At 38.3% G+C, this 21,469-nt stretch overlaps 1 protein-coding gene across 2 annotated transcripts in view; it reads left to right on the forward strand.

Annotated features, from left to right (window-relative positions):
* The first annotated feature begins 1,444 nt into the window (after positions 1–1,444).
* The window catches only part of MRC1 (mannose receptor C-type 1), a 52,532-nt gene continuing 32,507 nt past the window's right edge, over positions 1,445–21,469 (forward strand). Inside the window, exons 1-7 of one of the 2 annotated variants that reach the window (XM_039708204.1) lie at positions 1,445–1,590; positions 5,325–5,726; positions 7,169–7,342; positions 10,949–11,110; positions 14,382–14,495; positions 16,541–16,687; positions 21,076–21,258. In XM_039708204.1, coding sequence (XP_039564138.1) covers positions 1,530–1,590; positions 5,325–5,726; positions 7,169–7,342; positions 10,949–11,110; positions 14,382–14,495; positions 16,541–16,687; positions 21,076–21,258 — 1,243 coding nt within the window. In that variant the 5' untranslated portion in view covers positions 1,445–1,529. The remainder of the gene's footprint in view (positions 1,591–5,324; positions 5,727–7,168; positions 7,343–10,948; positions 11,111–14,381; positions 14,496–16,540; positions 16,688–21,075; positions 21,259–21,469) is intronic. The other variant, XM_039708212.1, reaches the window with a different exon arrangement.

The raw sequence follows: 21,469 nt of genomic DNA on the forward strand, positions 1-21,469 counted from the left end.
ATGTGCTGTACTTTCCCACCCAGAACTTCCACCAAGGAAGATTTTCATGATTTCTTGATACTTAACAGCGATTTCCAAGTACATGACAACACAGGGGTACAGCCTGCTGCACAACAGGCTTTATACACATGGTAGGTTTTGATGCCTTACAGGTTCACAGAATCATAGACTTTTTGGGGTTAGAAAAGAACTCTAGGATCATTGAGTCCAACCATTAATCCAGCTCTTCCAAGCTCACCAATAAATCATGCCTCTAAGCACCACATCTCCACATTTTAAACACTTCCAGGGACGGTTATTCCACCAATCCCTGGGCAGCCTTAATGATTGATCATTCTTTTAGCAAAGAATTTTTCCTAATATCCGGTCTAAACCTCCCCATGTGCAACTTCAGGCCATTTCCTCTTGTCCTGCCACTTGTCGCCTGGGAGAAGAGACCAACCCCCACCTCACTAAGCCCTTCTTTCAGGGAGCTGTAAAGGGCAGTAAGGTGCTCCCTGAGCCCCATGTATGCCCCATCAAAATACCCAGTAAGTCCCACATGTTATAAAAGCATTTCTATGTAAAGCAACAGTAAGACTGATGTTTTCAATCCATTTGGACTTTTCAGACTGTACATTGATAGTGATCTCAAAGAAATAGCATGCTGCTCTGTACTCAGCACAGCAAGAAGCTGTAAAATCACCAAAGCTGACTGTGCTCTAAAGGCACCTTTTCAGAAAGATCATTTAGTTCCAGGCAGGTGCTTAGCTTGTGAAACGCAGGAAACCAGCAGGCAAGGTTTTGTCTTTCCCGCACTGATTCACGAGCAAGATTTGAGTCCTGTTAACAACAGATAGTGCCATCACTGTGGGAAGGATAAACAAACAAACAAACAAATCGGCTGAAGTTCATTTATTGGACTGCAGATAATGCCTCTTAGTGTCCTTAAACCCACTCGTCCCCTCCTCGGCAGCCCCGAGCCCGACCTGCCTTCCCCCTGGGAGCAGCGATGGGGCCGGGGCTCAGCCCAGAGCCGGGCTCCCAAAAGTGGGTCTCTGCTCCTGCTGCAGTCCTCGCTCTGAGGAGCAGCCCGGGTGCTCGAGTAGGGGTTTTCTTTGAGACTTGAGTTTCTTACCCATTATCCTTCTCCTTTCCTTACCCCAGCAGAAAAGGAGAGGGATATCCTCCTCCCTCCGAGCGGGGTTGGCTAATTTTCTTGGAAGACAAGCCACTGACCCAGATGCAGCGCTGTCAGAGTCGCAAAGGGGATAAAAGGAAAAAACCAACAAACGCCACACACAACGGCAACAACAAAAAAAAGCAGCGCTCCTCTCAGCTGTCACCGCTTTATCACCTGCACATGCCTGGAAGAACGCTCTTTCCTCCGCTACGGCGAAAAAAATCAGCTTAGGAAAGCAAAGTTTGAACAGCGAATTCCTGTTATTTCAAAACGCCCCATGTGACAGGATATTTCCTTATCATTTGGAGCCCAGAGTTTTCCCCTGATCCACCAGCCCTTCCCGAGCGCGGCGGACCTGGCGGCGGGGATGGCTCCCGCCCTGCTCCTGCTGCTCCTCGGAGCTCTGCCGCGGGCCTTTCCGCTGCTGGGTAAGTGCCCGCGGGGCTGAGCGGGCTAGCCGAGCCCAGCAACGCGGGGTCACGGCGGGCACGGAGCCGAGCCTGCTCCGGGGCTCGGGGGGCAGGAGGCGCAGGGGAAGCCCACCACCATCCATTTAAAGCCTCTCCGCGGCGGGCGGGCGGCTGATGCAGGCGGCCTGCCCTCGGGACCCCTTCCTCGCCCGCATCCAGAGGTGCCCGGCGGGAAAAGCTGCCTGGCAGGGCGGCCTTTTGGGTGCCCGTGGCGCTGTGGACGCCGAGCAGCGCTGTCACCGGCGCTGCCTCAGTTTCCCCCAGCGCTCCGGTCAGTCCCTGACTCATTTAACACCATCAGCAGCTTTCCCTCAGAGACCACAGAGGTCTGCGGAACTGCCCGGTACTGGGGCTCTGCCCGTCCTCCAGCCCTCCTGGATGGGCCCTGCTTTTGACAGATGGCTTTCATGGGGAATGTTAGGGTAGCTGAGGTGCTGGGATGGACAGAGGGGTGAGAACAGGGGGAAGTTGTGTTGCCTGGTGATACCTGGAGTTTGTACACACTTACTCTGAGATTTGCCCTGATTTCCAGCTCGCAGCTACTTTTCAGTGAAAGTTTTGCACCTTCCCTTTCTGAAAACCTTTGAGCATCTCTGCTCTCTAGATTGAGATCTAGCAATGCAAATCTTTGTAGCACTGCCTTGTAACCTTTCTTCCTTTTTGTGTAACTAGCAGCAATCTTTTAGGCTATCAGTCTGGTAGACAAGAGCCTGTGTAGGGAAGACAGTCACCTGCCTGCATCTGCCTCCTTGCTCCCTCTTCTTTTGCTTCTGGCTTTGGGTCTGCTTTTCTGGTGCTCTCCATTAGTGTTTAACACTGGTAGCACTTCACTGGTTGCTCTAATTACTTCCTTATTTACACTCACATAATCTGTGATGGTTTGGAAAAGCTGTAGAGTGTGAAGTTAGTTTGGCATCCTGGAAATCTCCGTTATGGAAATTATATTGTCCAGTGAGATTTTACAGTACTTGGCACAATTCTTAAATACAACTTGGGGCCAGAGATAGATAGGCAAATAGTCACAATGTGGTGAGTAAAGAAAAATGAAAGCCTGTGAGAAAAACTCTTTTGGGATCTACTGGGGACATTTGAGGGAAAAGATGCTAGATCTCCTTGAATGGCTGCTTGTGTCCTGGTAGTGGTGAAGTTGTTTCCCAAGCCTGGCATGTTCTTATGCATTTTAAAAACCTTCCTTCTAGGAGTAAATTTTAAAATATGAATTATTGTTAGAAATAGGTTTAATTCAAAGTACCAACATTGTGGTACACATGAGCACACTGTGGTGGACCTTAAAGTGTTCCACCCACGGTTCATCTGTGGTGAAGAGCGGCACCTGTTACAGAGTTCTATAACAAATGTTGCTGCAGAACAGTGGAACACAGCTAATGGTGCTGTGTGTGATTCTGCTCAGCCCATTTTACAGATACAGCTCATCATGTTGGCAAGAGTGGTGTCAAGTGTTTACAGGGAGGACTTGGCAGGGCAGAGGAAGTGCTGCACAAATACCTGGCTTGTTTCTTCTAGACTATCTAATTACTCACACAGATACTGCTATGTGGGGATAGCCTTCGGTGAGCAAGATGGCAGAATAAACAGAAATAAAGCTGTAAACTTGAGCAATACAACACTAAGTTAGGAGTCTGCTTGATGGCCATGGATGAGAGAGGAGCAACACTGAGGGAAAGGAAATCCTGCAATTACAGCCTCAGCCATAGTTGTTCCAGCATCCTGCTCCCTCCTGTTCTGTTCTCCTGTTTTGGTGTCAGCTTATTTTCAATGCCTCCTTGGCTGAGTTGGCCTTTTCCCTGCTTGCATATGTACTATTCCCTGCATTGGGAATATGCCCTTGTGTAAGCAGGTGTGTTGGGGTTACACACTTCTAATGGTTTGCAAAGGCATCATCAGAACAGTAGAGAGCCTGTTTTGTCCCCTTCCCCATCCCCACTGGCCAGACCACTTTGTTCAGCTTTTTAACTTCATTTTTGAAGCCAAAACTCTGCACCCTCTCATGCTTGGATGCAGTAATCCAAGTTTTTGACTTAGTGATACTTTTTTTTTTTCCATGTGAAATAGCATCTCTTTAACACCACAAGAACCAGAAAATAAGGACTGTTATTTTAGGCCACAGATACAATTTTAACAGTTTGAAAAATCAAGTAGTGTTTTCTACACATGTGAAATTGTTTGACATCTCTTTTATCCAGAAACTTTAAACATTATTTCAGGAAAAGGAGAGTTGCAAGCACTGCATATATCAGTTTACAATAACATTGTGCTAAATGCTAGTAGAAAAGCAGAATAAAAAGAAGTTGTCACCAGCAGTGATAATTATACATTTCCTTGTATTGTCTGTGAGTAAAACAGATTGGCAAAAGACAACAATTTCTGCCTCCAGTGCTCATCAGTTTTACATTACTTCCTAGTGAGTTGGAAGCCAAAGGACAAGAGAAGGAAGCTGAACTATAGATGAGATACATCTAGGTCAGCTCTTTCTCTGAGAGAGAGGTTATTTGTTCCTAGATTGTTCTTCTGCAGAAAAATATGATCATTTCCACATTAGAGCCTCAGCAGAGAAGGGAAGACTTTCTGTGGTTTAACCTGTTTTCCCCTTAACTATTTCTCCATTATAGAATTTGTTTAGTTTGGTAATCACGCACTAAAATAAATAGTATTTCAATCAGCTTCCATCCCTAGAGTCACATAAATTAATATTTCTCCCTCCTATCTCATAGCCCAGTTAAAACACAGTTTTAAAATTTTGTGCATCCTGTAATCTTATGTGAAAGAGCATGATAAAGTTACTGTGCCAAAAGGTGTCTCAGGTGGTTCAGAGAAGAGAAATTTTCATTTTTCAGCAAGAAATGTTACACTCATAATACATCCAAGTGCAAAAGATGCAAAAACTTTTCAATTGGCTACAATTTTGAAACCAACTTCGAATATGAAAATGCATGCTGTGAAGCACTGTTTGCTAAGTGGGACAAATAACCTGGGAAGCTATGAAGAGCTTTGCATATTTCCATAAGTCATGAAGAGGCATAACTAGTGATGGCACATCCCACTGCTGTTGGTATATCATTCATAATGGAGAGACGGAAGAAAGAAGTCACTGATGACTGAATTGAAAAATAAATATGTTCTACAAGAAGCTTAAGTATAAAGCTTAAAAGCATATTCTTCTCCTCAGTTAATACCTTAAAGATTTTAGCAGGGCTTTGAGAACAGAGCTCCCCACTGTGAGGAAATGGAGCCTGAAGAACTTAGTGGCTGTTGTCATCCCCCTGCCTGGGAGCCAGTGCTGCTGGAGAGTTCAGTGTCGGGATCTGCTCTCTACAGTGTCCATGCTCCCTCATTTCAGTAATTCCCATGGGTGCAGCTTGTATTAACACCGTGAGTGTGTTTTCTCTCTTCAGTTTAGCCATGCTTTAAACCTACAGGAGACACTAGGTGTACACCTCTGCTGCCTTGTACTTTTGTGTGTAGATGCTTTCACTGACACAAAATAGTTGAAATGTCCTCACATTTGAGCAGGTTGCATCATGCAGCCAGTTTAACAGATGTAGTCCACACCTTCTTTTGCTGAACAGATGAAGAGATTTTCACACCAAGAGGAGTGTCCAGATTTATATTTCATTTAGATAGCAGGTAAGGTTACTTCAAACCAAATCACTCCGTTTTTTTTTTTCTTACAGATACTAGCATCTTCTTAATATATAATGAAGATCACAAGCGCTGTGTACTGGCTCAAAGTTCTAATTCAGTGACTACTGCTCCTTGTGTTCAAGAAAATGAGTCACAAAAATTCAGGTGGGTCTCAGATCACCAGCTTATGAGCATAGCATTCAAATTGTGCTTGGGAGTGCCTTCGAAGAAAGACTGGGTTCCCATCACTCTGTATCCTTGTGACAAGGCTAGTGAACTTCAGCGATGGGAATGCAGAAATGAGACTCTCTTTGCAATCCAAGGGGAAGATTTGTTTTTCAACTATGGAAACAAACAGGAAAGGAATATTATGCTGTACAAGGGATCTGGTTTATGGAGTAGGTGGAAAGTCTACGGAACCACAGACGATCTGTGTTCTCGAGGCTATGAAGGTAAAGTTCTATAAATTAATCTCTGTATTTCAAACTAATTTTCATGTGTCGATAATTAAAATATTTTATATGTGTAGAATAATTCCTTTAATCTTATTAATGATCAGTGAGTGTGAATTCAGGTGAAATCAACCATACTTGAGTGGATATGCTTTTTGTTTTTTGAGTACTTCAGTTTGATTTTTGTCAAATTTGTCAGTGCTGATAGATGATTAACCATGCATGGTAGTGATTCATTTGGAGAGAATAAAAAATTTTATGGTTATTCAAAACTTGTGTATAACTATTACACAGCAGTTGATGATAGCTTTTACTGTTTATTACATGTGTACAGAAAGATGTAGTGCAAGTGTTTAGTCTGTTGGTAGACTGTTGGCAGTAAGATATTAGTTAACTCTTGATGTCTTCATTTCCAGTGTATTGCAGAGTATTTCCTAGGCATTTGAAGGGAGTCTCAGAATTGGTGCAAAAATGTTAGACAAAGAAATAAGATATTTTAAATAGTTAAATTTGAATAAGATATTTTAAATAGTTAAATTTGAAAAAGATATGTATGATACATCTCTATATATATTCATGATAAGTATCTGGAAAGATATTTGACTTTCCATTTAGTATTCTTTGATAAACAAAAATGGTCACAGAGGGAGGTATGGGTGCAGTTTCTGTGGTTTACACTATGGCTGATTACAGTATTAGTCCTTGGCCAGAAACCAGACTAGAAGAACCCTAGCAAAGCAAATTATGTGAAAGAAGGCAGGGGGGAGTTGTAATAATGTCCTGTCCCTCTGTTTTCTAGCAGCTCTGTGAGGCAGTGATTCTGGTATGCCACCTCTCCAAAAATCCTTGCCAAGTCCAGTTCCCCTGTATGCCCTTCCATCAATGAATGTATATTAAATGTGTGCACACAGAAAGCTGCTTTAGTTACTTTCATCAGTTCTATTAAGTCAGGTTTCTGATAAAACAAAATGTATCTTTACATGTGAATACAAAATTTATTTTGCCTTAATATACTGGAGTCACTCTGTGGCATATATCTTTGAAGTTTACATGGACAAGCTCTTCCATGTCCCAAATGATCAGCAGTTGACTGATCTGAGAACACTCAACAGTCTTTTGTGCTTTAAAAAATGGCATAAGTGTGTGTGTTTTATACTTTTGATTGTTATGCATGGGAAATTTAGCATGGGAACATACTTGTATTAGCTCAGTCAGTTGTGGTCTGTTGTCTCCCTTAGCAACAAAAATTTGTCTCACTGTGAACGTGGGTATCAGCTGAGACCTAGAGTAAAATGATTGATATTCCAATTCTAGTACAGTCGTATACTAAGCTAGCAAGCTTTCCTTGCTATAATATTTTGTAATAGGATCATAAAAACAAACTCCTATATATCTCATGTTTATTAATTTTTATGCATTTTTGAATTGTTGTGTCTCCTTAGATACCTACACAGTGAAAGGAAATGACAATGGAGCCCCTTGTGTATTTCCTTTTAAGTTTGGTGGTAAATGGTATGCTGACTGCACAAATGCTGGCAGATCAGATGGCTGGTTCTGGTGTGGAACCACTTCGGACTATGATGTTGACAGGAAGTATGGATTTTGTCCAATGAAATGTAAGTTTTTACATTCACAGTTCCACTGTTCTGTTACTCAGCTGCCTGGAAATATGTCCATAACATGTGCTTTATAGTTTGAAATGTCTCTGTTTAGTCTGCTTTCCTTTTAAGAGCAACATAAATATCCAATTATAGGACCCAGCATAAAAAACATGGCCCAATTATTTTTGGGTGAAAGTATTTTAATTGTTTTCTGGAATCTCTATGTACACCATTTACTTAAATAGAAAGTAAATTAGATGCTTACATTCGCATAAGTGTATATAAAAGGTCAAAAAGTAGAAATCTATGAAGTGGAAATGAAAGCTAGAATACAGATTAATTGAAAATTAAAATTACTTTGGAGAATGAGTTCCCTTTTAGACATAAAGGAACTTTCATGAACTCTTTAGTACATCCCAGTGTTTCCCAAATCTGTGTACTATATTTTAGTTCTGTCTTTTAAATTTGAATGAATTTTCTCTGGACCTCTGTAAAATATGTACTAAGCATTTTGTCTGCAAGCTGCTTTTTCTGTCATGCAGAGAAGGGTAGCACTTTTCCTCCTTTCTTCTTTATTATCGTGTTTTGCTGTGAAGCTCCAGCTGACTGCAAGCAGAGCTAAGGAGAAAAAAAATGCCTTTCCTTTAATGTGAAGAAAACTGTTTGAGTTGATCTTAACTGGTTTGATGACAAAATACTGGTGTCCTTGCCTGATTTCCATGAATGTTGCATTCAGTATTTCAGAAAATAAAAGCTGTACTTTTTTTTTCTTCTATGCCAGTATCATTTTCAGGACAATAAAAAAATGCTGGGAATATCAGTACCACTAATAAAGCACATGCAAAGCTGACTTAAGAATACTCTCTGCTTTGTATTATTTGAGTACAACAAATAGGAGGCATCATAAAAATTTTGTTTAATTCTTTGGCATAATTCAAGGAAATCCATTCAGATGGCAGTGATTGTTTTTGGAAAAAGCTGCTTTATGCTGACTGCCTGCATGTTTCCTTCCTGATTCTTCAGTACTAGCTATAAAATATTCAAGTTTGGGTCATATATTTTAGTGAGAGACAGGCCATGGAAGCAGAAGTTTTAGTCATCCCTATGAAAGTTAAATGAATGAGATGTGAGAGTGTGATAAGTTAATAAACTTCAACAACACCTTTAAAAATAGAATGTTTAAGAATGTGTGTGTTGAACTTTATTTACTAAGAATAAAGTGTTGTTTCCTAAACTGTCTTCTTAAATGGACCAAGGGTGCAAGCATGAAAATATGTGATGCAAACTCTTCCAGCTGCTCATACTGGGGCCAGGACCTTCAGTGAAATGTCTGTCACTTCTCATGATGTGACCAAAACCAGGTCTTCTCCAAAATGAAGAGGACATGAGGCTGACCTGCAACAGTTATTGTAATCAATAGAGGTGGAGAAATTTTATCAGTGGAGGTGACACAATTGTGGTTATGACCCTTTATTTGGTGATTTAGAGAGAGATGCTGAGACAATAACAGCAGAAGCTTAAACCCTAAGGAAAGGAACTGAACAGCGTTGCTACAGCAAACAATTTTTAGTAGATTAGGAAATGCTGCTTCTTTATAGGTTACACCATGAACTGTATGCTGCACTTCAAAGAAGGTGCTGGGGAAGAAAACAAATTGTACAGTGTAAGACCATCAGGAGAGTGACTCAACATGTACCTATAGCTCTATTCCAGTGGGAAAAACTCCATTGAGTCCTCTCTTGATGGATAAAGGATTCAGAAACCATTCTGAAGGGTTTTTTATGCATTAAGTAATGCATAAAAATGCAAGTGACTAAGACAGAAAAAAAACCTGCAGAAAATAAATGCATGCTGAATTAATCTGTGTAGGGATAGAGTTCAGATTTTTATTAATTTTCTACTTATATACTGAGGACAGGTGTGATTTAACATTAATTTACCTTAGGTGCTAAAATATATTATTCCAGGGAAGTGTTTCATCTTTTTGTTTCTCTGGGGAACTAAGCTTTAAACAATAGCATTCAGATTTTCCAAAATCCTGCTCTGTGAAGGCATTTGAACTCTTAAAACTCATGCAACTTAAAAGTAAATTTTCCAAGACTTAGAAATAAGTTTGATTTTTATGAAAGGCCAAAATTCTACAGGAGAGCACCATATGGAAGTCAGCTATAAATTATGAGACAGGGGAACTGAGGTGGAAGGTTGGATGAATGCCCGAAACTTGTTTACCTCTTCTCTGTAATAATTACACAAGATTTATAAACCTCTTACTCTCAGGTCAGAGGCAGTTTTCTTTATCGAATTATAGATTTTACTATTTTGCAATATTAATTTTATCCCAGACTTGTGCACAGGGATTTATGGTCTTCTAGAACATAGTGTAGCAAGGATTTAATTCTGATAGTTATAAAATATTTTGGACAGAAGTTGATTTGTGGATAATAACAATCACATGAAAGTTACCACTTTTACTGAAATATCATTACTACAGTAGGTTATACTTAATTTCTTTTTAAAATAAAGAGAATGTGAAAAGAAGCACTTTATATTACCTATAGATAATCAGATTTAATACAGTAAAAAGTGGAACTGGTAGGCAACCTCCTGGTATTTAACATGTATCAGGCTTTGTTTTGAGTTTTGTTTATTGTACTGTTATTCTCGATTTGCAGAATGAAGTATTCTGAGCACTCTGAATTTAGATAAGACCTCTTTCTCTCAATTTTTTAAGATTGCAGTTTGAGAAGCTGATAAAGGCTTCAGGAATTCAGGTTTTTTTTCTCCTTGTTGGCAGACATGCAGTGATCTCTGCTGTGTTCTGCTTTAGTCATGCAACTTTAATCCCTTTATGTGATATTTAGCTCAGTGCTGGGACCTCATGTACGTTCCATTTTTAGCAGAACAAGATCACACTGCTTTCTGTTGCTTGTTTGTGGAAAAACAATTGAGATGAGCCAGGAGAGACTGCAGCAAAGAGTGTGTTACCTTCTGAGGCAGCTTCTACTCTTGGGTCCTTTTGGATGATGCTTTCACTGGCATTGCTTGAAAATGCCAATTCAGGTATTCAAGGAGTTCAGTCAGGCTCTGTGGCAGAGGAGAAAGTCCTGCCATGTCAGACATGCTTAAGAAATCAGGAATTGCAGGGAAATGTGAGATTGATGCTGATGATGTCAGTTTTGCATTCAGCACTTGGGTCTGATTGCCACAATCACAGTAAGAAAATCCATAGCCACTTTACATAGTGACCCAAATAAGTAAAAAAACCCTGGGGTTTGTCTCAGTAAAAAGGTCAGCTTGATATACACCTTAGCTAGCATCAGCCTGAAAGTTTTTAGTCTTTTTCTCCACATTCACAAATCAACCCTTTTAGCAGGTTTTTAGCAATTTATTTTTTACCTTAAACAGCAGATTATTTTGTACCAGAGAAAAAAGTGACCTTGTTTCATACCCTGTCTGCTATCTTGGATCTACTATTACATTAGAGAACCTCAGCATTCCTTTTAAACCACTTGTCTATAGCAGTGTTCAGGCATTTGTGTCTTTTGCTATGCAATTTTTTTGGTATATTTTATCTGGCTCTGTCTTCATGATGAGTTACAGCATTTTCATTTCTCCCTATAGTTACTAGCAGTGATTTGTGGAACACAGACCCCTTAACAAATGTCCAGTACCAGATAAACTCTGAGACAGCTCTGAAATGGCATCAGGCAAGAAAAAGTTGTCAGCAGCAGAAGGCAGAGCTATTGAGCATCACAGAGTTACACGAACAAACATACCTGACAGGTAGGTTAATATTATCCATCTTTTCCTTAATAAAATGTATTATTGCAACAGTGACACTAATATGGCATGTTCCGTCTTGAAGATTATATTTGTTCAATTCTGGTAATTAGTAAATTGAAATAGTTATATTGAACGATTCATCTAGAAATATAGGACAGATAATATTTATTTTACCACGATTAAATATTGCCATAAACTAATAGTGACATAAAAAATACAACAATTAAGTAATGTAGGCAATAAAGAATGAATGTTGGAATGCAGAGAAATGCAAAGCAGTTTGTAAACTGAAGATGCAGATACCAGGATTGCACCTTTTTTGCACTCTTCTTGTAATGTATATTAGTCGGCAGTTTTGCCTATTTCACTAAAGCCATTGCATCCTCAATATATCCTAAAATATGGAAAGAAAAAGAACTAATAAGCAAAAGAACTCATAAATATTCTCTTTTAGTTTCAATCTCCTTCAATGTTTTTGGAAAGAGTTTCCACACTTCTCCTATGAGAAAATTATTAAATTTTACTTGAATATAATACATTCTGCATTGAGAAAGTCCTCCTTATACATTCTCAGCCTGTGTAAAAACATAAAATAATTAACTGATTCATCTCTTAAATAGATTAGAAAATATTTTGAATATGTTACATCAGTTGAAATATAAAATATTCTATACCATAACTTATATGTTGTACTCTCTAAATTTGTAGAATAAGAGGATTAGAGAATAGTTTGGGTAGAAAGGTGAACATTTAAAGATCATCTAGGCCAACCTCTCTGCCATGGTATGGGACATCATGGATTTGACTAGGTTGCTCAAAGTCCATCTAACCTTAGCTTGAACACTTTCAATGATGAGGATTAACAATTTCTCAGGGCAACCTGTTCCATCAACATTGTAAAAAATGCCTTCATTATATCAAATCTAAATCTACTCTATTTCATTTTTAAACTATTATCCCTTGTCATGTCACTACAAGCTCTGGTAAAAAGTCTTCCTCCAAATTTATTAGAAGCCCTTTTAATTTATTGAAAAGCCATGATAAGATCTCGCCAGAGCCTTCTCCTCTCCAGGCTAAACAACCCCAACTCTCTCAGCCATTCTTCACAGGAGGGATGCTCCAGCCCTCTGATGAATTTTCTTGCCTCCTCTGGACTTGCTCCAGGCCTTTCTTGTACTGGGGACCCCACAGCTGAATGCAGCACTCCGAGTGTGGCTCCCCAGAGAAGGGTTGAGGGTCAGAATCCTTTCCCTTGCCCTGCTGGCCACGCTGCTTTGGAAGCAGCCCAGGACATGTTTGGCTTTCTGGGCTGTGGTCATGGCCAGGTCATGTCCAGCTTTCCATCCATGAGCACCTGAAGTCCTTCTCTGCAGTGCTGCTCTCAGTCCATTCATCCCCTAGTCCATGTTGATATTGTGAATTTCCATGACCCAGGGATAGGACCTGGTGCTTGGCTGTGTTGAACTTCATGCGGTTGGCATGGACCCACTCCTCAAGCCTGTCAGAGGCCCTCTGGTTGCCACTGCTTCCTTCCAGTGAGCCAAACCACCTCTCAGCTGGGTGTCACCTGCAAACTTGCTGAGGGTGCACCCCATCCCACTGCCTATGGTACTGACATAGATATTGATAATATTGGTCCCAATACAGACCCTAGAGGAGCACCACTTGTTACTGGTTTCCACTGGATTCTAAGCCATTGACTGTAGCTCTTTAGATGCAGACATCCAGCCAATTCCGTGCCCATCTAGTAGTCCACCAATCAAATCCATATTTCTTCACTTTAGAGGAAGGAGAAATGTATTTTTAGTGCTATTAATAATTTCTTCTGTCTAAACTTCGGTTTTCAATTTAAAGATTTGGTCAAAACATGGGTTGATTTTTAAATGACTGTGAGAAAATTACAGTTGAAATTAGTGCTTGAGGGAGCAAACTGGCGCTGGCACAGAAGGTAGTTAGTTATTAGTTGATGTGTTTTAATTCAAACTGATAGACATGGCTGCTAAATGTAGGTGACGAGGCAGCAAACTGGTGCTGGCACAGAAGGTAGTTATTAGTTGATGTGTTTTAATTGCAAACTGATAGACATGGCTGCTAAATGTAGGTGAAGATCAGTTTTTCATTATACAAATACCCTGGCAGTAGTAGGATTTCCTGTCATGCTCACTTCTCTGTTCTCCTAACCACAAATTGTTTGTCCAGGAGAAGTAATAGAGCATGTTAATGTGTTGGTGCAAAACCAGGTCTGAGATTCCAATTCTTTCCAGTCAACTACCTCTCCTTTTAAGTTTGCCATGCTTCAAGTGCTACCCATCATCGTGGTATCAAAGACAACTACAAATTGCAGCATCCTGGCATGATGCCATCAATAGAAGCAGAAACAAATGATACATATTGCACAATGATTTTCTGTGAACTATGCAGAAATACACTTAAATTTAAAAAAACCAGCAGGCATCCAGCTGCTCTTCCAAGCCTTGTACTAAGGGCAGATATAGACTGATTAGTACTGACTATGAATGATGTCCAGCAGGGCCATACAGCAACATGATATTTCCAAGTATTTTTCAGAGCTAGAGGAATACATTTGAACTGTCTTTTTGAAGCCTGATTTAATATTGGCTAAAGAACTGAAATCAAATCAGTCTGAAAAATGCATAAGATATGCTGTTAAAAAGATGTTTGCAATGATTGCATTTTAATGTATTTTGTATCAGTCTGAAGAATATGATATATAATATATCATATATGATATATAATAATAAGATACAATAAGATATGCTGTTAAAAAGATGTTTGCAATGATTGCATTTTAATGTATTTTGATAAATGAGAGCAGGTTTTTTACGCTGTGAAATTCACACTCATTAATTTTATGGAAGAGAAAATACACCCTGGGAAACTATCTTTCATTTTAGAAAACTGATTTTTAGTTTTGTGACCTTTTCTGCAACTTTATCCATTTAATATTTTATAGTTCTGAAAAAAACCCCCAAGTTTTGTGCTTATTATCAATGGCAGCAGAGTAATTTTGTTTTCTGTTGTAATAAAATTCTCCAAACCTAAATATGTCAAAAGTCTAAAACTAAACTGACTAATGTAAGATGACTGGTTCATGAGGTTTAGCATAACCACCTTAACTAGAATGTTAAAAATTGTTTAAACTTGTACTAGGAAAAAGGAGAAAGCTTAACAAGATTTCAGTTCTCAAGTTTTGAGGAGTGTTTTCTCTTGCTGTGGACTTGCAATGTCTCTCTGTGTCTCTGTCACCCAGGTCTGACTCGCACGCTGAGCTCAGCTCTCTGGTTTGGTCTCAACAGTTTGAATTTCAACAGTGGATGGCAATGGGTTGGTGGTGCTCCCTTTCGGTACTTAAACTGGGTTCCAGGTAAGGTTAAGTGCATTGCTACTCAGTTCAAAAGGCAAACATTTGGTCATTGTGTAACAAATATATTTTCTAGCACTTTATTCTCCTGCAATTATTGATCTTGTTTTGGTGCTGAATGATTCTGATTGTGATTATAAATGCTATGAGTAATGGCCCTTATGTTAGGGGATATGGCCCAGGCTTAATTTATTATTCATAAGAGAAATGGTTCAAAATCCATAGGCAAGTTTTAAGTCATCTGTTCACACTTCATTTGCATATCTTCCTAATTTATTTTATTTCTGAATACAGAAAAAATCAAGTGTTGTAGAAGTCTTCATTTGTTAGATTAGAGTGATCAGTGGTGGGGAGTTTTTTGTTTGTTTGCTCTTTTTCTTCAAATTCCTTTCCCATTTGTTTTTGTTAATTTTTCTTTATTTGCTTCAAGAATAGCTTTTCATTTTCATTTAGGATTAATCTACCTTCAACAGTAGCACAAATCAAACTGAAAATTTGAGGCCAGACTTCTTTGATGGAAGCCCAGCTGCTCCACAGCTGTGGCAGCAGTGTTGAACTTGGGTACCATCATTAAAAAGTTTCTGAGCCATCTGTGCATGTGGTGAAGGGCTGCATCTCTGGTTGACCATTCAGGGTGCCTATGTAATCATGGCTTTTTACAGGACCCTTGCCTTGTGCCTTTGCACTGGCTATTCAGGGAGCTTTTGAAGACTAATTTAAAGTAGGTGTCTGAAGTTCTGCAGTGTGCTCTTTATCTTCACTGAGCATTTCCTCACCAGTAACTATAAGTGCATGCTCCAGTGTATCACCCAGGACCTTCCTTGTGTAGATAAGGCCAAAAACACATTTTGGGTGGACAAACCTTGTGAGCAGGCAAGCTCTGAAGAGTGAATTGAACTAGTTTATAAATAACTCTCCAGTGGAGTGAGTACAGGAAATCAGATGAACTGCAAGTTGCTGTGGAGGTATTTACAGGTCTGTGGTCTGAGTGCAGTGATGAGAATCTGCACGCAAGGAGGAGTGGGGGAAACACAGCTGTGGGATGGAGCCAGAGCAGCAAAAGGAGCTGTTCATGGTTATTAAAACTGCAGACAACTCAGTTGTACTGTAAAAAATTAAATAGCTAAGTTGGGTTTTGATGTAACAAAAATGGACTTCATTTATCTTTAAGTCCTTACAGTCCTTAATTTCATTAAAAGTTAATACTCTACACTTATGTCCATATAACATATTTTATATTTGTGCTGTCTCCTTCATGACTTTACATTGGTTCAGCCATTCTCTGTCTCATCCCCATTACACTGGTTGCTTAAGAACTGGCTCTTTTCCATTAACATATTTTAAGGGAATTTGTGAAAACTTCTTCCTCTCACTAGCCCTAAATAAATAAACAAATAAAAAGGAACTGTTTAAACAAAATGGATTTTGCTTAGACATTTTGGTTATCTAGCTGCCAATAGCTAAATTTCTTTGTGCAATAAAACAATTCAAAATTGTATTTTTGAAGCATATCTATTTCTCCTATGGGAAGAAGATAACCAACTCTAACAAAAAATATACAAATATCTTGATATTGTCATGTTGTTTAGACAAATTAACAGGAAGTTCACACCAGCAAAATAATCACTTATTATTTTCCTTATACCAAGTACAGAATTTGACTAGCTTACAGAACAATTTTTTAATCTAAAAACTGTCCTCTGGAGCTTACACATTCTCCATTTAGAAAAGGAAAAAATCCCAAAGAAAATAAACACGTACACTGTAATACCTCCTACCAGGACTTTGAACGTGTAAAGAGGATGTTAAATTATGAATTTGCAACTTGTGGTTGCTGTGGAAAAATTTTCTCTTAAAGGAATGAACTTCTCCCTCCAGGCTAAAGAACCATTGAGTACTACAGCTGTCTGTGTGTTAATGCATTTTATGGTCGAAGCATGGACCAGAAGGGAATGTGAGAGCTGGGAGGATGACCATGTTCTGCTTATACTATGTTGTTGAGATTTGTGGTGGTAGTTTTTTGTTTTGTTTTATTTTTTCTTTTTAAGGCCATCCTTCTCCAGAACCTGGAAAAATCTGTGGTGCATTGAATCCTGGCAAAGGTGCTAAGTGGGAGAACTGGGAATGTGATAAGAAACTTGGCTATATTTGTAAACGAGGAAATGCTACTTTAGACTCTTTCATTATTCCTAGAGGTAGGTTTGGTAATAAACCCTCAACAAATTGTTAATGACCAATGTTTTTTAACTGTAACTGGAATAGGTGTTCTTGCATGTAGTAAAACTAAGCAAAGGACTCTGTAGACTGTGGTTTGACCAAGATTCCCTCTAAAAGTAAATGGTGTGTACTTTCTTTTTTGCTCTGGCCTCCCTATCTCCTGTGTAATAATCTTCAATTGTCTTGAGAACTCCACAGTTTTGCAATTTAGAACTCTTTTCCAAAACCAAGCAGAACTGTCAGATTCTGATTATAAAATAATAAAAAATGAATTTAATGTTTTTAAATGATGTAATTGTCTGAAGCCCCATGTGCACAATGAAACCAACCCACTTCTTCCTGTAATTTTTACTACTTATGAATTGCAGCAAGTCAGTAGAGGAGCAGAAGAATGTTTTAAAATTCTTTTGAATTAGATATTTTTAATGTATCTATGTGTCTTATAAGTATAGAAAAATTTACATAGAAATATGAAAATATTTATTTGTATACATATAAAAGCTTATACAATTATTTATGACATTATTTAAATTATATATATATATATATACACTTTTTTAGAAGAAAGAAACATAACTCTGGAACTTGCCTCACATACTTAAAAAAGACAGAAGAGAAATAAATTTATTTGGACCACTTTCCTTATTATCTCTGTGTACTATAAACATCTTGTAACTTCCTCCTTTGTTTCATCACTCCTAGTTCCTTTCTTTTTCCAGGTCATACCTGTATCTCTTAAATCCACTGATATTATTTTATATAGGCTTCAGAAGCAGAAGGCTAAACTGGAACTAGATTTCCAGTTCATGTATTAACATGCATCACTACTTGCAAAGCAGATGTTTTGGAAAATCAGTGTTTGATATTTGGCTTAAAAAACAGTGGATGTTTTTTAATATTTTTCTGCTTTTGCCAATGTAGAATCCGTCCTGTTAAAGACAATTGGGACAGAAAATTCTGCCTAATTTTTTTTTTTTTTTTGCTTTATTGCAAAGAGAAAAAAACCCAAGAATTAGCTGGTGTCTCATTAATTAGATATTGAAATACATATTAATTAATATAATTGATGATTTGATATTGAAATCAAGTATGTTCATTTCCTTAGCTGTGAAGACTTCAATGTGTGCTAAAATTATTTCTTAATTTAAATATGTAAAGATTTGTTAGTAAATGTACACAGGTGATACCCAAATTAGTTTCATTTATATAGGTTGTTTTAGATTGTTTTGCTGGCTACTGATCAGCTTTTCAGGTTTCATACACCAGTTCTGAAACACTGATGTCTATAAATATAATATCAGATTAAGACAGGCTGCTATATTATTTATATTTAAATTCAGGGGTTTTTTTTGGAGGGGGGTGTGTGTCTAATGGTCATTACTCTCTTTTGCATTAGGGTTTTGTTCCTAACCCCCACCTCTACCCTCCAAGTTTACCAGCAAATTGAAGGAAGAGAAAAAAAGTTTTCAATTAAAGAGAAGTTGCTGAGTAAACACTGTGACAGCTAAACCAGAGACTGGCAGGAGTTCACTTAGTAAAGTATTTTCCAAAATGTCCCATGGGGGGAAGTAATAAAAGGAGTAAGCATGGAATCATGCAAGGTGTTGGGTGCCCTCAGCTTCTAAACGTGTAAAGGAACTTATGGCAGAATATGTTTTCCTGAGTTAAGAAATAAATTAATTCCAAATTCATACATGCACTTCATACATTATTCACTTGACATTAAACACAAAGAAAAGCCTTTGAAATTTTAACCCTAGAAGTTATAATTGTGTCTAACAGGGCAGTATAGGGGACAGAGGAACGTTTTACAGCAGAATGTAATCATACTTGTGTTCAGAACAAAGTAGGGAAAAAATCTTTACAGAATATTTTTTTTCATTACAGATGGATTTTCACAAAGTAAACACCTGCAGGATTTTGTTTTTGTTTATTTGCTATCTTTTTCCAGCAGGGGGCCACATCATGTTGTACATGAATGTATCTTCGGGCTACAGAGCGTTTGTTCTGTAACCCAGCAAAGTGTGCTAATAGAAATGTGTTAATCTCAAATTCAAAATGCTGAAAGGCTATCTACCTCCACCAAGTGACTGCCAACGCAGATTTTATCGCAAGCCAAAAAAGTGTGGTGATCTTAAAGTACTGTTCACAAATGCTTCTTTAAATAGTAAGTTAGAAGGAGTAAATGCTCTTAGTGCTATTGCTGAGATGCTGTGCATCTCTGTCTTATCAGAGCACATAGGATGGGGCTAAGAGAGAAATTTGAATGTCAGAATCATGAGACTGACTTCAGCTAGTTCTTTCACTCTTTTAGACACACAAGTCAAGCACTGTGAGAGTTTTCAGACTTCAGAAAGTTAAGCTTACAAGAGCAAGTCAGCTTCATAAGAGTACTTGCTCTATATTTGAGGAATAACTATTCTACAGTTACAGGCCAATAAATTTATCAGCTTGACATTTGGAATAATATTGTTTCAATGTTAATGTAATATATTTTACCTTTTATTTGTGATAATTTGCATTGCTTCTTTTGTTTAAGTGAAATGATGATGTCCAGGGAGTAGTACTTGTTTCCATTAGGATGAAAACGTACACTGGATCACTTTGAGTTGTCTACTAGTCTTTTTAAAAGTAGAATGGGGAAGAACAGAGTTAATTTTGCTGAGTAGCTGAAATGAAGAACTGAAGAGTTTCTTGTACTAAGAAATCCCCAGCAATGTAATTCAATAAGACTTACACAAAGAAACCAGACAATCAACAGCCTTTTTTTTTTTTTTTTTTTTTGTGGCCTGCAATAAGTTCCCTCTTGTTACTGGGTCTACAAGAAAAAGCTTTGCTGTCCTGCCATAGTTGCTTTACTGTTCAGTGAGTAATATTGTCACAGTCTGCATGCAATTGAAAAAGAGATGCTCATGGACTCACTGAGACATAAATACTTTTGTGACTCTTTGTGGCTGTTGTCTGAACTGCTGATCTCTGTTCTATGCAGTGTTTGTAGTTTGCAGAACGGTATGTTGTGTATTCTCTGATTTGTGGCAAAGCACTGTAAAATGCATATGCTCAGAGCTGAGACCAGGTGTAAGGGAGATTAGGCGGCTGTCTGAAGCATCAACTAACTTCTACAGCAGCGTTTGTCACCTCTGCACTTGCTTGTTTCTCCCAGCATCACCACCTACGTTCACTTTGTTTTCCTGGGGTTCCCCCACCCTCTATTTCACCTTTTCCTCTCCTTTGGCAGACTTGAGAAGTCTCTGACCAAGCATCGAGCCCCTTGTCCTGGGGAAAAAAGTTTAGTTTTACTCAAAATTTGTAAGAATGAGCTGGCACTTTTTAGTTGCAGATCTGAAAGAGTAGGTACTGTTTATAATAGGAATGTGTGTCATGACACTAAGTATCTATTAATCATCAGTATCATCCAGTGGAAACTGAGTATGTGCCTGCAACAAGGACCTGACTGGTCATGAGTTTGGGTGCCTATTTAAACACTTCAATGGGATACATCACACTGTTAAACAAACACGTTGCTCCTTCTGATAGATAGTTTTTTTGCCAGCAGAATTTCTGTATACCTGCTGTCATCATTCTGCTCTATATATTGGTGTTTGCTAAACCATCTGCTGATTATAAATAAAGAGCTGCAGGAATTATAATTTGTTTCTACAGCAGCAATACCCTGTTTGTTATACATTAGGGTGGCACTCCTCCCAAGGTTGAATTGTTTGCTGAGCAGTAATGTGTTTGTTGGCAATACCCTGGTGCTCTTCTACTGAGCTTCTGAAAGCAAGTTTTAAGCATAAATTGTTTACTTTGACAACATAATTTTCCCAGTTAAGTTTCTGAAAATGATTCCTAAATAGTCTTATTTGGGTTCTTTTAGGATTATGTATAATCAGGTATTCCTTTCAGTAGTCTAGCAGGTGGGCTAATCCATAAAGTGCCTAGGTTTTTTTGAAAATAATTACTCTCATAAATATATCTTGTAAAGTCAAGTTCTTAATATATAACATGGAGGCTAAAGAGAGGTGCTAAAATCAGTGTAGAAAAACTATAAAGCACCATTCTGCAGACCTTACATTTTAGTATATATATATATGCATGCCTATAAAAGACAAAACTGTGTTTTAATTGTCTTTTCTCAAGTTGCAAGCACTTGTTTGCAATTGTAGTGTTCTTTAAAAACAGTGTGGAAGCTTCAGCTTTTAATCATTCATGCAGATTTTTATCACTGTGCATATTTTTAATCTCTGCTGTTCTTTGTGAAGAAAATCTATGATTAAATTTATTTGTTAAATATTTTCTGATGTGATGTCTAGTCTTTAGTTAAGAACAGAATTCTGAAACTCTACATGGCAATTTTTCTTTTCAGAGACTAATGTCCCTATTAGGTGTCCTGACCAATGGATGTCATATGCTGGTCACTGTTACATAATTCATAGGGACCCCAAAATATGGAAAGATGCCTTAACATCTTGCAGGAAAGAAGATGGAGATCTGGCAAGCATCCATAATGTTGAAGAATACAGCTTTGTTATTTCTCAACTTGGGTACCGTGAGTATTTTTTCACAATAACATGTATCTATATATACTAAGTAAAGGTGTTTTGAACATGTCTTGCCTGCTAATAAAATGAGGAGACTGTTTAAAAACACTAATTGTCCTGATCACAGGGTGCGAAGGAGCTACATTTTGAATTTAAAAAAAATTAGAGGAAGATAAAACACAGAAGAGGATATAATAATATCTTATAATTGTCCAGATC

Source organism: Passer montanus, unplaced genomic scaffold (assembly GCF_014805655.1).
Source record: "Passer montanus isolate IOZ18808 unplaced genomic scaffold, ASM1480565v1 scaffold10, whole genome shotgun sequence".
NCBI classification, from domain to species: domain Eukaryota; kingdom Metazoa; phylum Chordata; class Aves; order Passeriformes; family Passeridae; genus Passer; species Passer montanus.